This window comes from Balearica regulorum, chromosome 3 (genome assembly GCF_011004875.1).
Source record: "Balearica regulorum gibbericeps isolate bBalReg1 chromosome 3, bBalReg1.pri, whole genome shotgun sequence".
Classification (NCBI taxonomy): domain Eukaryota; kingdom Metazoa; phylum Chordata; class Aves; order Gruiformes; family Gruidae; genus Balearica; species Balearica regulorum.
The window spans coordinates 115,135,988-115,149,109 of NC_046186.1; the positions used below are offsets into that span (position 1 = coordinate 115,135,988).

Below are 13,122 nucleotides of genomic sequence, written 5' to 3' on the forward strand. Positions count from 1 at the left end.
TACAGACTTGGCAGCAGATGTATTATAGAAAATAAACTCTGTGAAACCGGAGGCAAAACACAAGCCACAGTTACATGCTTGTAACCATTCGTGGGGTTTTTAAAGCATAGAGAAGAGGTCTTGGCAGGTGACCTTCCCAGCCAGTTGGCCTTGTCACACGGAGTGCCTTTAAAACTCAAATTCGTGTTGATAGGCTTTGAAGTGGCTGCAGCCGGCCAGGGGAGCCATGAGAAGTTTTCTTTCACGGCTCCACAAGAGGCAACCAAAAACTCTGGGCTCTCCTGGAAGAGGTCAGCTGCAAGCACAGGGTGTCAGCAGGCAGAGGAGCTGGTCGTGTGGGTGAGGAGCTTGCTTTACACTCACCGATCTGGCAAGAGGCAAACAAAAGCCTGGGAAATCCCAGCAGTTTATGCAGCTCTGGTGATTGCAAGGAGCCACTCGTGAGGCTCAGCAACTTTTGGTGACCCACCTGGGCAGACACAGATGAACGTGGTCAAGCCAAGGAGCCCAGGAGTAGGAGTAAAGTTGAACTCTGAAATGTCTCTCCCAAGACACCTGACGAAGGCAGACGCAGGACTGCCAGAGACATGTGAGTCATAGCAACCTCCGAAAGGGAAAAGGTGAGCTGAAGGGAGGATAGCGTGTTTATACCTTTGGATCCGAGGCATGTTGGGATTAGTCTCTGCTCTAGTGCTCTGTTAAAGGTGCTGCTTTTATTGGAGCACCTGGAAAGTCCTCTGTAGTCAATACAGTCTCCAGCATGATCTTGCTGTCTTTATTATTTGCCCATATCAATACGATGCTATCTCCGTCCTGACATTCAAGACAGAGTAAGTGTGTACTGTATTTTTAAAAACAGGCCCCATCTTCAAATCCATTAGATATCTCTGAAAGCTGTAGACATTGTTCTGTATCCTAAAAGTTGTAGGCTATGTATAAAATGAATATTTCACTAGTGGTGTGCAACTGGTATAATGGGTACTGCAAAAGCTCAATCTCTTCATGTGAGGAAAGACAGAAAACTAGGTAATATACAGATTTCCAGAAGGAGAAAGAAATGTGTTTCTTGTCCACGTGAAGAGTGTTCAGCACAGTTATATACAAATGCTTAGGGTCATTTGTCAATGTGGAAGTTCAACGTTGTACTCACATTAGATTTACTAAAAATGTTCCCACATACAATAGGTATAGAAAATAAAAATAAGTGCATCTATATACTCACTGGGAACAAATAGTTGTTTCTTTTCTATCAAGAATGCATGAAGAAAAATAAGAGAAATAAATGCTTTTTTAATCTTTGCAGAAGAGCTGTTTCATTCTAATTTCCCATCCATTGCAAGGTGGTATGCTTGTTCACTAGCAACAAAAGCATTGGAACAAACCCCCCTCATCAGACCTGTTGTTTCTCTCACAATAGGTAAGTGCCAGGTTTTAATCAACTTTGGAAGAAGGGCAGTCTTGAAAGATCATCCCAGGGACTTTAATCACCGGCTAGTGACGAGCTTACAGAAATCTGTAAAGATCATGTAAGGTTTTTAAAAGTTATGTTTACCACCTGTAACTGTTAATTTGCTGCATTTCCATTGCAGAAATACATTCTCCTGCACATTCATCAAGGAAGGCTGCATTTACCCAAATGGTTTAATTTGAAAATGGTTGTGCTAGTGAATGTTAAATGCTTGCAAACTGTTTCTAGAGATTGCTTCATGTCCATGCCACGTCCTTCTGGCTTCCTAGTTTTTCTTAGTTCCTGCTTAGTGTCTTAATGTTTTATTGTTTTTACAGTCATGATGCAGATGACAACCAAGGTTGTCAGGAAAGTTCAGAATATCAAACATACATTTCAAAAGCATTTTAATTATTTGTTCCCCCCTCCCTTCCATTTTCTGTTATGGAAATACAGAATTTTCCTTGGCCTTATGAAACATCTTTGATAGATAGTAGCCCGTGTCCCCTTTCCTGTGCCGCTCACCTGTGGGAGCAGCTCTGCGCTGGTGATCTGATGGCTGGACCAGGAGCAGGTGGGTCATGCACTTCTCCATACTCAGAAGGTCGGTCAATGAAAGCTTCGCAAGATGAGTCTTCTTCGTCTGACTGCCCCAAAAGTTCTGTCAAGATGAATCAAGATATGATATCAGGCTTATTTAATTTAAACATAACAATCAAGTTGCCAATTGTTTGCTTCAGATGTCACTTTGGACGTGGGTGTCCTCTCTTGTAATGGATCAAAATGAATGGAAACCATATGCTTCTATAGCTTTCACCCTTGACTTTTGCCCTTGAAAAGAAGGCCAAGTAGCTAATGACCAGCAACAATAAAAGGTCCAAGAGTTTTTGGAAGGGAAGGAGTAAGTGTGTGTTGGTTTTAGCTAGTGAGGAGGAAATGTCTTCTCTAAATTGTCAACTACAGAAGGTCTAGCTGGCTGCCAAAGGCAGCTGCGTGTGAGTATTTCACTGTTGCCATACGGATCAAAGTCTTATCAATTGGACTGTTCTCCCACAAGGATATGTGTAACTCCTTCCTTTAAAAACAAAGACTTTCCTTAGCTTTTTTTTTCAAAATATTTTGGTTCACAATCAAGACCTGAAGTCTTCAAGTAGGTCAAGGAGAGGGCTCCAATTCCCAAGTTCCAGTCTGAGCCCTTTGGGTAAGGAAATTGTTTGAAAATACCCAAACCACTTAAAAATATAGAGGAGGAATTGCATATTCTAGGTGTGAGACTTAAAATAAATAAATAAAAAAATTAATCAAACCCCAGGCTAGCAGAGTTTGGATTAAGGAAAAAAATCCTGTTACAGATAAAGACTTTAAAAGATTTTTCTCAAAATCATAAGACCCTTTTGCGTTTTTTCTTTTTTTAATCCTGTTTTTCTCCCCTTGTTCTCTGCCTTCCCAGATCCTGTATAAGCTAATCTGCACGATACCCATGGCAACACCATGGGCAGTGTGAAGAATATAATACGTTTCCATACTGCTAGTTTACATTTTGGCTGGAGACCCAGAATGCTCACCAGCTTAGGAGGGCAAATCTACTTGTAAGCGTTTCTGAATCTCCGAGTCCTAAAAAGCTAATGCTGCAAGATTGCTCCGGCCTATTTCTACTCTTCGTGCTACCTATTATCATTTGCGGTGCGAGAGAGGGTGAAGTGTGGCAACCAATTTGGCTTTCTTAGGTAACTGATATTCTCCATCTGTGCTGCTGCTTCCCACGTGTGGAGAATGGCTGAAAACAACCAACTCGGTCAGGGGCAACACCCCTCCAAGCACACCACGTTGCAATAAATAAAGGAGATATAAACTGGCTCTGGTGCAACTTCTCCTCTACCTTGAATAAAAAATCCAGAGAAGAAAAAAGGAGGGGAGAAAGAAAGGTACATGAGCAATGTTCTATGTCTAGAAAACTCAAATCAAGGGCAAGTAAAGTAGGTTTCTCTGGAGATCTCTTCTTGGAGCCTGTTGCAGATTGAGCAAGATCTCCCAAGAGGAGGGGAGCAATATGGAGAACCTAAAAAGGCAGAGGAGAAACTGCTTTTGATAAGTAAAGAACTCTAGGAAAGGGCTTAAAACAAAATTCTGGTTGATGTGTGTGTAAGCAAAATCCACCACAGCTCTCGTGGGACAACCTTTGATAGCCTCTGCTTGGGAACACAGCTCTCACTACCTTGCTTCCACCTGGGAACTGAATCTTTGGCCCTGAAGAGCCTCCCTCGTTGCTTGGCCTTAGCTTTTAAGGAGGGAAATGTTAAACCTTTGTTTCCTAAATGTCAAAGCTAAGAAGTACAGTGTGCGTCAAGCTGGTGTAATTATTTTTTTCTTTTTCTTTTTTCACCTACTCAGTAATGTCTAAGGTCCACATAATTTGTCCCCTTAAAGTTACAGACTTTCACCAATATACGATGTCCATGGCTTCTCCTTAGACATCACTCCTGAGGCTGACCCAGGTATTTCAGAACATAAAATCCTGAGAGATGCTGAGAGAGGAGTGTGTATTGAGAAAGGAAAGAAAACAGGATTGGGACAGCTTTGTCTTGATCTCTTTCCACCATACTAATAATTTGCATTTTCTCATACCTGCTGAGAATCAGATCTGAATAAATCACAGCCCTCTCACATCAATCACTTCAATGTAACTCACACATGTGCTCTGGGTAGGACTCAGCAGTTTTGTAATGTCAAATGGGCTACAATTTGGATGTATCCAGTCCTTGTGTGGCATATTTCTGATATATGAACACTACAAACAATTATAACCATGGCCACTGACTTCGGTATTTTGCGCTGTTTATACCTTGTTAAATAATGCTACTAGCCCCATAGGAACCTCAGAGAAAACAGAGTAGTCTGTCATATGCAAGCACACTTATAGCCAAAATTGGGGAATGAGGGGGTTCTTACCCACGGGACTGCAAGTAGATTTCTTTGCACTTTTATATCTAAATTAAATATCTGAAATTGACCTCAAGTTACAAGGATTGAACGTATTCTAGTCTGGGTATACAGCTGCAGTGTTGCAGTAGAACATTAGATAGGATCAGAGGCCAGGAGTGGTTCAAAGCCACAAAACCATCTGATATGAGCTCTCGAGTAAAGAAATAAACATTTTTGTTGTGGGACATTGGACTGTGTTCCCTGTGAGAAGTGCTACAGCAGGAAAAACAAATGCGCAAGAAACACTGTTTAAACAACACAGCCCTTCCCAAACCAGAGGCAACATATCCCACATTTAATTAAAAAGGAAAGGATTTTGGCAACAATGCCATAGAGCTGGGAGAGGCTGGTGGTCCTCAAACCTAGTTGAAGGCTCAGGCTAGGGTTTGGTGCTTGATAAAGACTTGACTTTGTGTTAGCATTGGAGGCATCACAAGGTGCACCTAAGATTTTGTATTCAGGTAATCTGGGATCTTCCTTTGACTTATTGCACAATAAACTCTTGCTGGTTTTAATTCTAACCTAGTAGTTGCTTATCATGCTAGGATCTGAGGATTTGAATCTGAATTTGAATTTTAAAAACTTGAGAGTTGGTATTGTGGCTAACATTGTTGTTTCATCATTAAAGTCATTTATCAGATGAAATAATATGAATTATATTGTCCTAAAAATCTTTATCTACAAAATCCCATTTGTCATGATCAATACTAGGATAATGTTGTACTCACACACCCGCACAAGGCACATTCTGCATTTCCAAAATTTGCTGATAGCTGCTATTGCTACATCTAGCACCTATCTCGAACAGCCAAATTTTTCCTACGCTTTAATGAGCAGGATGCTCTCTGAACACCACACGCAGGTGATGAGATCTCATGCCTTCCTTGCTCATATATGTGTCATTATTTAACCGTATCTATTCTCTTTTGGATTTGTGTCTGCAAATCAGAAGGTGTTTCCATTCTCCAGCATCCTCCACTGGACTTTCAGGGATAAAAATGCATTTTAAAACATGCAATCCCATGGTAAAATGAAAATCTTCTTTTAATATTGTTTGCAAAATTGACAGCTCTACTTAACAGAAGCCATTAAATTATTTACAAAGTAGCAGCTCCTCTTGTAAAAATATAGCCTTTTTTTGGCATGAAAAATAAACTAGTTGATAAGTGAGAGATAAGCCATTTGACTTCTTCTTTGTGTGCCCGGCATGGTATGCAGAGCCAATTCTGTACAATCTGATGTTTACAGAGCAATCGTAATGTATGACCTCCTTAGGCAACAGGGACACAAGAAGCCTTTAAAACGCTGAAGCAAGCATTTAATCAGAACTCTTCATGCTGATCTTTGAAAAATTCAGTAAGTTCAAAAAATGTAACTTCTTCTAAAGATAAAATATCAGTTTTTTGCTTCAGGAGTTGCAAATATATCCCAATGAACTTCCAGTGAACCACACAGACTTCAGACACACTGCTCTTTTTTTTTTTTTTTTTTTTTTTAAAAAGTAGAGTTTTTTTTGAAAGAAACAAATCAAGGGTCTGAAGAAATGCAAATGCTTAAGCAAAGCGAGTGCTGTAAAACACTATACCTTAGTAATAACCCAAACAATCACACTTTTTTTTTTGGCATTTAAGCAAATTCTATTTTTTTACCTGAATAGCTATTTCCATGTGAATAAGTTCATATCTTCTTTTATTATGCATTAACTTGTCTTGTTTTAACTTTTTATTTTAACCTGTTGAAATCAAGCTCTTATGCTTCTGTGAGGTTTTGGGGTTTTTTAAGGCAAATAACTGCTGCAGGAGGCGTGAGATTGAGCATGATCTCACGCATTATCGAGTTGCTCCACCTTAACTCTACCTCAGGTTTTCTCAAACTACCTGAAGATATTTCTAAAGCCACTGGGTAAAATTCTTTTGGTATCAAAACTAGTGGGAACTTCCATTGCTGACTTGAGTGTGATCAGCTCTTTATTCTGGCTTCAATTGTTTTCCTGAAAATGTCTTTCTAAATAAACAGATTCTAATAAAATTGTTTAATTTCAACAAATTCCTGCAGGGAAACCACACAGCTTTGTGTGTGTCTAAAAATATAACTCTAAACTCCTCTGCTTCTTTTGGTCTAGTTTTCCATGGCTTCTTATTTTTAGATAATTTTTGTGTTGTTTTGCTAATTCCCAGTGCTGACATGTCTTCATTTGGCAAATATAAATTGTTGAAATATTGTTTTTATAGTACTTTTAAAACTCATTGAGAACAGCTGTTACTACTGAGAGAGCTGGAAAAGGTACATTAAATCAGAATATCTCCCATTTGTGTTGTAATTTAACAATTTGATACCTGAGAAGATAAGGCACTTCAATCACTACTAAGTAGAAGCAACCCTTAATGGTAGCATAACATGTCATTATTTCACTAGTTGGATATTAAGTGTATTAGCAGCAGCAAAACTGTTTCAGTGGGTGTGCCAGGGAATTTAAGAATGAAAATAAGTTATGTGATAAAACCAAAGAAGTAGTTAACATTTATAAACAACTCCTTTTTTTTTTTTTTTTGATAGCATACACAGTTTTATTTCACTTAGCAGTCTTCTGCAGCTTGCAGCGAAACCTGGCTTTAAAACTTTCTGCAAATGGAAATGCCAAGTCATTACTAGCTCTGGCTGAGATTTCAATCTCAGCTACTCATTTGCTCTGCTAGAATCATACACAAAATTAAGTTAACCACTATACAGGCTGAATAGTTCATTTTATATCTCCCCGGAGCCTAAGTAATCAGGTTTCTTAGGAACTATCCTAGCAGTGCCAATATTATTTATTTTTTTATTTAAAAAAGGTGTGTCTTACAGGGTGATCCAGATGCGGTAGTACCAAGCTGTGATGGGTCGCCAGCTGAAAGAAACTGAATAACCAAGGATTTGCTTCAATTCCAGGCCCTTTCACTTCAAAGGCTTGACTAGTGTGCCAGCAATAGAGATCATGCACCTCTAGATTTTATCGAGTTTCCCAAACCATGTGAAGTTTGCCTCGTAATCTTGGCAGCGGGCAAGCTGCTCTCCTCTCAGCTGCCGATGCATGTTACCAACCTGGAGCGCCAAGACACAAGATGAGCAACCTAAGGCTGCTGTTGCTCAGTAATTACAACAGGCACAGGAGGGAGGACATTCCTGGTGACTAGGCATTTTCTTTGTTTGGTAAGTGGTACTTTAGACCAAGTTTTTTTTTTTTTTTAATGCTTTTCTTTTTCACTTTAAGTGACTATCTAGAAATACCTGTTCTAAACGAAAACTGGGCAAAAGCTGCTGGTGAGCAGAGGCATTCCCATTGTTTGGGGTGAAGGCTGCAGCAGTGGAAATGTGGGTGCGTGCTCCAGAGCATCTCAGCGAAAGCATTCAAGGAAGACCTGATTATTCTTAAGTGATGCTCTAGAGACTCCACAGAGGCAAAAGTGCCTCTGGCACTGCAAGCCCCAACCCACAACGGGCAAAGCAGGCGCTGCCGAACTTGCGTGTTCCTTCAGCTGCTCTTCATGACGCCTGTGTACGGGGCACACCCTCTGCTTGGCACTTCCAGACCAAGGATTGAGTGAGCGTCTCTGCCCTCAGCTTCCACCCTCCAGGCATTCAGAGCAGGGAGATGTGCAGGCCAGACCAGAGGCAGGTAGGCTCAGTGGAGAAGAAAACCATTTCAGGGGGTTATTTGAAAGAGAAATACATCTGCAAACACAAGATGCAGAGTGGAAGCCTGCAAATAAATTCTGCCAGCTGGAAGCTGGCCAAACTGATAAAGCAGAAAAGAAATTGAGGGTTAAATGTTTTGGATGCTGAAGGCTCTGAGTTCAAAGAGGAGCTCAAGGAAACTCCCAGGCACCAAGTCCACATAAAGAGGCTCTAGGCAAACACAGGGACAGCTTTATCTCAGAGTTTCCAAAAGGGAATGGTTCAGATGAATGGTTAAGGGATGTCTTTTAGCACCTGGGAGCTCTTGTGCAAGGGAAGACGATGCCCACAGGTGAGCTGAAGGGCAGAAGGAGTTGCTTTCCACAGGGAAACGGATGAGAAGTGCATCTGCCCACACTGGGTTGGAAGAACAATGTGTAGCTGTAGATGTATGTTCCTTGCTTGGTAGAAAAAGCCAGGAAGGAGCTGCTCCTCCAGGCCAGGAGGTGAGGGAAGCAGGGTAAGGCCGGAGGTCCCTCTGCCTTCCCTGGAGCATCAGCTCCTGTCCACATCAGGAAGGGGGTTTTGTACCTGATGGCAACCCAGTTTTCACCAGGTATATAAGGACTGAGGGACTGCAACTGGAAACTCCTGTCTAAATCCCAGGGAGAAAACACCATTAGAAGAACGCTTGTTTTTCCAAAGAAATTATCTGTTTTGAGTCTGCATGGGCTACTGTTTTCTACACAGTGGATTGGGGGTAGGAAAGCCACCTTTTTCCACTGGACCAGGAAGCTGTGCTCAAAACAGAGGATGAGACAACTGGTGATGTGTCTCTCTGATATAACACTCTCTGTGCCAGGCCCTTCTGGTGGTTTTGCGACAAGGACCCTGTGTTTCCAGCACTGACCCTCCCTTTGGGGCTATACAACAAGACCACCTTGGTCTTCAGCCAGCCTTTTTTTTTAAATCAGCTGAGGTCAGAGTCCTTCACAAATGAAGTCTGCATTGTTATCCCACGCTACAGTGGGGTACGAGAGTGGCACGAGGACAGTGTAACACTAAGGCTCTTAGTGCAGGAATTACATTTACAGGTGAGAAAGTCTTAGTTGTAGTATCAACACCTTTTGAGCAGGTGCATTACTATACCATAGCGCTGGAGCAAGGCTAGAGTTCAAGAGTTAGCTAATTGTATCTCTCTCAAAAAGGAATTGCCTCAGACCAGTTAATTTGTCAAGATAACGAATTGCAGCACTTCTCCTTGTTTGGAGCTGGGCCACTAACACTGATCTGAACTGTATTTAAACTCTTGATGACAGAGACTGAAAAAGATATTGCAATACTGGAGGTACAGGTTCCTAAAGCAAAACTGCATGTACAGCTGGAGTTGAGAGGCAGCAAGGGCATGCGAGTACACATCCTGCATATCCCTTAGATATGAAGAAATTCCCTGGGGCACCGACTCTGGTGCCTGGGCAGGCAGAGTTCATCTTGAATCTTTGGGAGTGACTGAGGTCCAAAAAGGATAATACAGTACCCATCAGGTCTTGATTTCTGCAATATGAGATAACATGAGCAGAATTTTTACCTCCCCTCTTCCAAAAAAAGAAACAGACCCAAAAGTACGGATTTGAAGCTATTGACGGTGTTTTGGCAGCTGCAAGAAAAACTCCCTCTGTGGGCCTGATGCTGTGATTCCCATGGCACTGTATGCTCCCAAGCCCCAGGTCACTACTGCCTTTTTCTTTTCTGTGCAGCAGTAGACATGAACAATTTTGGAGGAGAGGAAAAGCAGAAGAAAACTTCAGTGAGAATATGTGCTTAGCCCAATGACTGCCCTGTATTTCTACTGAAAGTGAAGTAGACAGCATCAGGTAAAATGAAATTGTGTATGTTCTTCTCCCAGACCTTCTCCTCTGAGTGCCAGGTGTTCCTTCCCCCACAAGAGAAACAGGACCAGAATAAATCCTGAGGAAAAAGCAGGAATGTTTTCAGAAATGATTTCATGCTGTTGAATTAAGTAGAAATAATGTCAGGCAAGGACAGAGAAGTATTCAAGACCATTGACAAAGACAACCTGACTCTCGCCTTGCACTGGCACACCCTCTCCGGGAAAAGGATACACTGAGAACAAAATTGGTTGTTGATGACTGTGCGACTATGTCAGTGCCTTAAAAAGCATCAACGTGAGAAATTAGCCAGACAGCTCGTTTCAAAATATTCCTGCTGAATGGTCTACTTAGGAATGAAATTACTTTCTTTCTCATGTTATTCAGAATAATCAGTCTCCACCTGTAAGTCCACTTAATTTAGAAAAGCAAAGTGGCTTTTATTTTGGAATAAGCGCATCCACAGGCAGAGTTCTTTCAAAATAGCTAATCTGGTCATTGCCACATGTAAACAAGCCCTTATAAACTGATGGGGATGGTAAAGTACTCGAGAAGGTATGTCCCAGGACTTCTTACTCAATTTGCAAGCACTTACTTAGACCTATCTTCCTCAGGGCTAATGTGGTGATCAACAGAGTTTACAGAGCACCAGGTTGAATTTAAACAACATAGTCATATGTTTGAAAAATAAATGAGCTTTTGAAAACTGTCTCCTCCTGTTGTCCCCTCAAGTTCCAAGTCTACCTTGCTTGAGTTTATCCTCACTTTTAAATAACCACAGTCAAGTGGTAATCTAGGATTTAGTAGATCTCAGAAGTGTTGATTGCCCATAAGGTTGGGTCTAAGGCTGGTAGGGGCTGGCGATGAAGTGTGTGCAGCCTCTTCTACAACAAGCAAGTGACTGATAAAGGGTAACTTTACGTTGCTTACAGCTAGTTTCTTGGCTTTGGCTGCAGTAGAAATGTCTTGCCATGCACAGATTGCAAAGAGACGCTGAAGGTAAAAATTATAGAAAGAACAGATCTTTGCAGAATGGGTTACGTCATCTTGTGTAATATGTAGGGTGCTTATGTGTTTTTCTTCCCAAGACTTTGCTCCTGGGAAAGAAAGGGCCAACTCGGACTGGAAATCTGGGCTGAGGTTGCTCTGACTGTGCTTCTGGTGGCTTAGTGCATGTGTCCACACAGCGTGGCAGCAGCAAGAGCTATGTGGGAGATGCAAAGTGACCTAGATCAGCACCCCTAATTCCTGCAGCTGTGCTAGTTGCTCTGTCCTGTGCAAGTGTGATGTGAACCAAATACCAGTCATGTTAGAGATTGACCTTGTTTTCTTGGAGAAACCTGTGTAAAAATGGATATAACAACACTCTTGACACTTACCTCACAGGATGTTGTGAAGCTTAATTAAATGTGTGCAAAAGCATTTTGAGATCCTTAGATGAAAGATGTTTTTATAAATGCAAATTATAATAATTATGGCTAGTAACCACCATCAACTACTGAAACAATTAATTCAGGTTGCCACAGGCCATCACAACAACGTGTGCAAAGAGGCACCAGCCATTTAATGACATATATGTTGCATGAGAACTCAAAGCCTTAAAAAATGCCGTAAACAAAGAGAAAAAAACTAGACACTCGGGGCTTGCCCCTGCTGGGTGCAGTTGGTGGAAGTTTCCTCTATTGCTTCCATCCCCCTCGTGTTCGCGTTGTGATTCGTCCCCAAGGAGAAGAGCCCACCTTAAACACTTCATCAGTGGGATCATTTTAAGTCCCTATGAGTTTTATATTTAACATTGCAAGGAAACGGAAAATGACTGCAAATAGCTTGGCTCACAAAAATTGGCAAATACATAAATATAACTCTGTTTTTTGTTAATTCTCCCTCTCGCCCCGCAGCCCAGCCCGCTTATAGAATCACAGAATAGACTTTGGCTACAGGGTATTATCCAGCTGGCTTTCCAAGGGCGAAAACAAAAGCTCAGCAATCAAGACGTGTCTGGCCAGATACTTAAAGGCCCAGTGCACACATTTAGTTGACAACTGACTGAAATGTGAACTATTTTGCCCAGCCTTTCTTGTTGCTTCAAAACTGATTTGGGCTTAAATAGCTAAAACCTACAGGTGTTTAAACGCTCTCCCTTGTCAGCAGAACAGCCTCATCAGACATGGTCTGGGGATGTGGTCAGACTGGAAGAGATATCCAAAGACCCCACAGGTGAATCCCAAAGAGCAGGCTAGCCCACCTGTGCCCCTCAGGCTTATTTCATTGCTTGCCTTTACAGCGAAAATTCAGAACAGTAGTAGTTACTAAGCATCCAACTTACCAAAGCAATTAGGCTAAATGCACTGCAGCTAGAAATTTAAGCAATGCACTGAATTTAATTTGAGAATTCCTGGTCATAAGACTGAAACCTTTAACATTTAACCTAGCAGCAAATTAAATCAGCTTTCTGATCAAGTGAAAAATTCTATGCTATTGAAGTTTGAAAGTGTGAAGCACACACTTATTAAAAGAAGGGGTTTTTAAAATTTTTCTTTTAGTGAAGAAAAACTTGGGACCAGTCAGCTGCCTAATCCAAATAATGGAAAAAGGGAATACTATCTCTAAATAAAGCCCAAAGTACAAACTGTATTGTTTTTTGGCCTCTGCCAGACTAATGTGCTCATAGTCAGTGGGTTTCATGGAAAAAAAAAAGTTACTCGTGGGGAAAGTTGTATAGATTAAACTTACGCCATTATCAATGAGTTTAATACCTGCAGAGTTTAACAGGAGCTAGGTTTCCATGTACCAAAATTGAAAATGCCTACATGGTTTTTTCAGTCCCTTTAAAAATACTGACTTTCTAGAATACCTTTTGTGCTTTAAGAATTAAGATACTGAGTTGGGAATTTAGGATACTAGGTTGGGAATTTCTTGGATAAATTTTCATAAAATGAGGGTCAAGTTTTTATGGGGTCTGTGTGTGTGTATCTGCATAGAAAATTACCAACATTGGTGCAATGTATAGAAACCATGCTACACAGTAGGTACCAACACGTTATTTTAAACCTACAAAGTCTAAAACTTTATTGTGATGTGTATATATGCAAGTTGCATGTTTGCACACACATGCACACAGGTATGTATACACGCAATATACATACGGAC

The 13,122-nt window shown here is 41.1% G+C and overlaps 1 protein-coding gene across 4 annotated transcripts in view; it reads right to left on the reverse strand.

Annotated features, from left to right (window-relative positions):
• WDPCP (WD repeat containing planar cell polarity effector) overlaps positions 1-13,122 on the reverse strand; it is a 160,307-nt gene that overhangs the window by 16,044 nt on the left and 131,141 nt on the right. For 3 of the 4 annotated variants that reach the window (XM_075749669.1, XM_075749670.1, XM_075749667.1), the window contains exon 18: positions 1,973-2,108. In XM_075749669.1, coding sequence (XP_075605784.1) covers positions 1,973-2,108 — 136 coding nt within the window. Of the gene's footprint in view, positions 1-1,972; positions 2,109-9,991; positions 10,052-13,122 lie in introns of all 4 variants that reach the window. The other variant, XM_075749668.1, reaches the window with a different exon arrangement.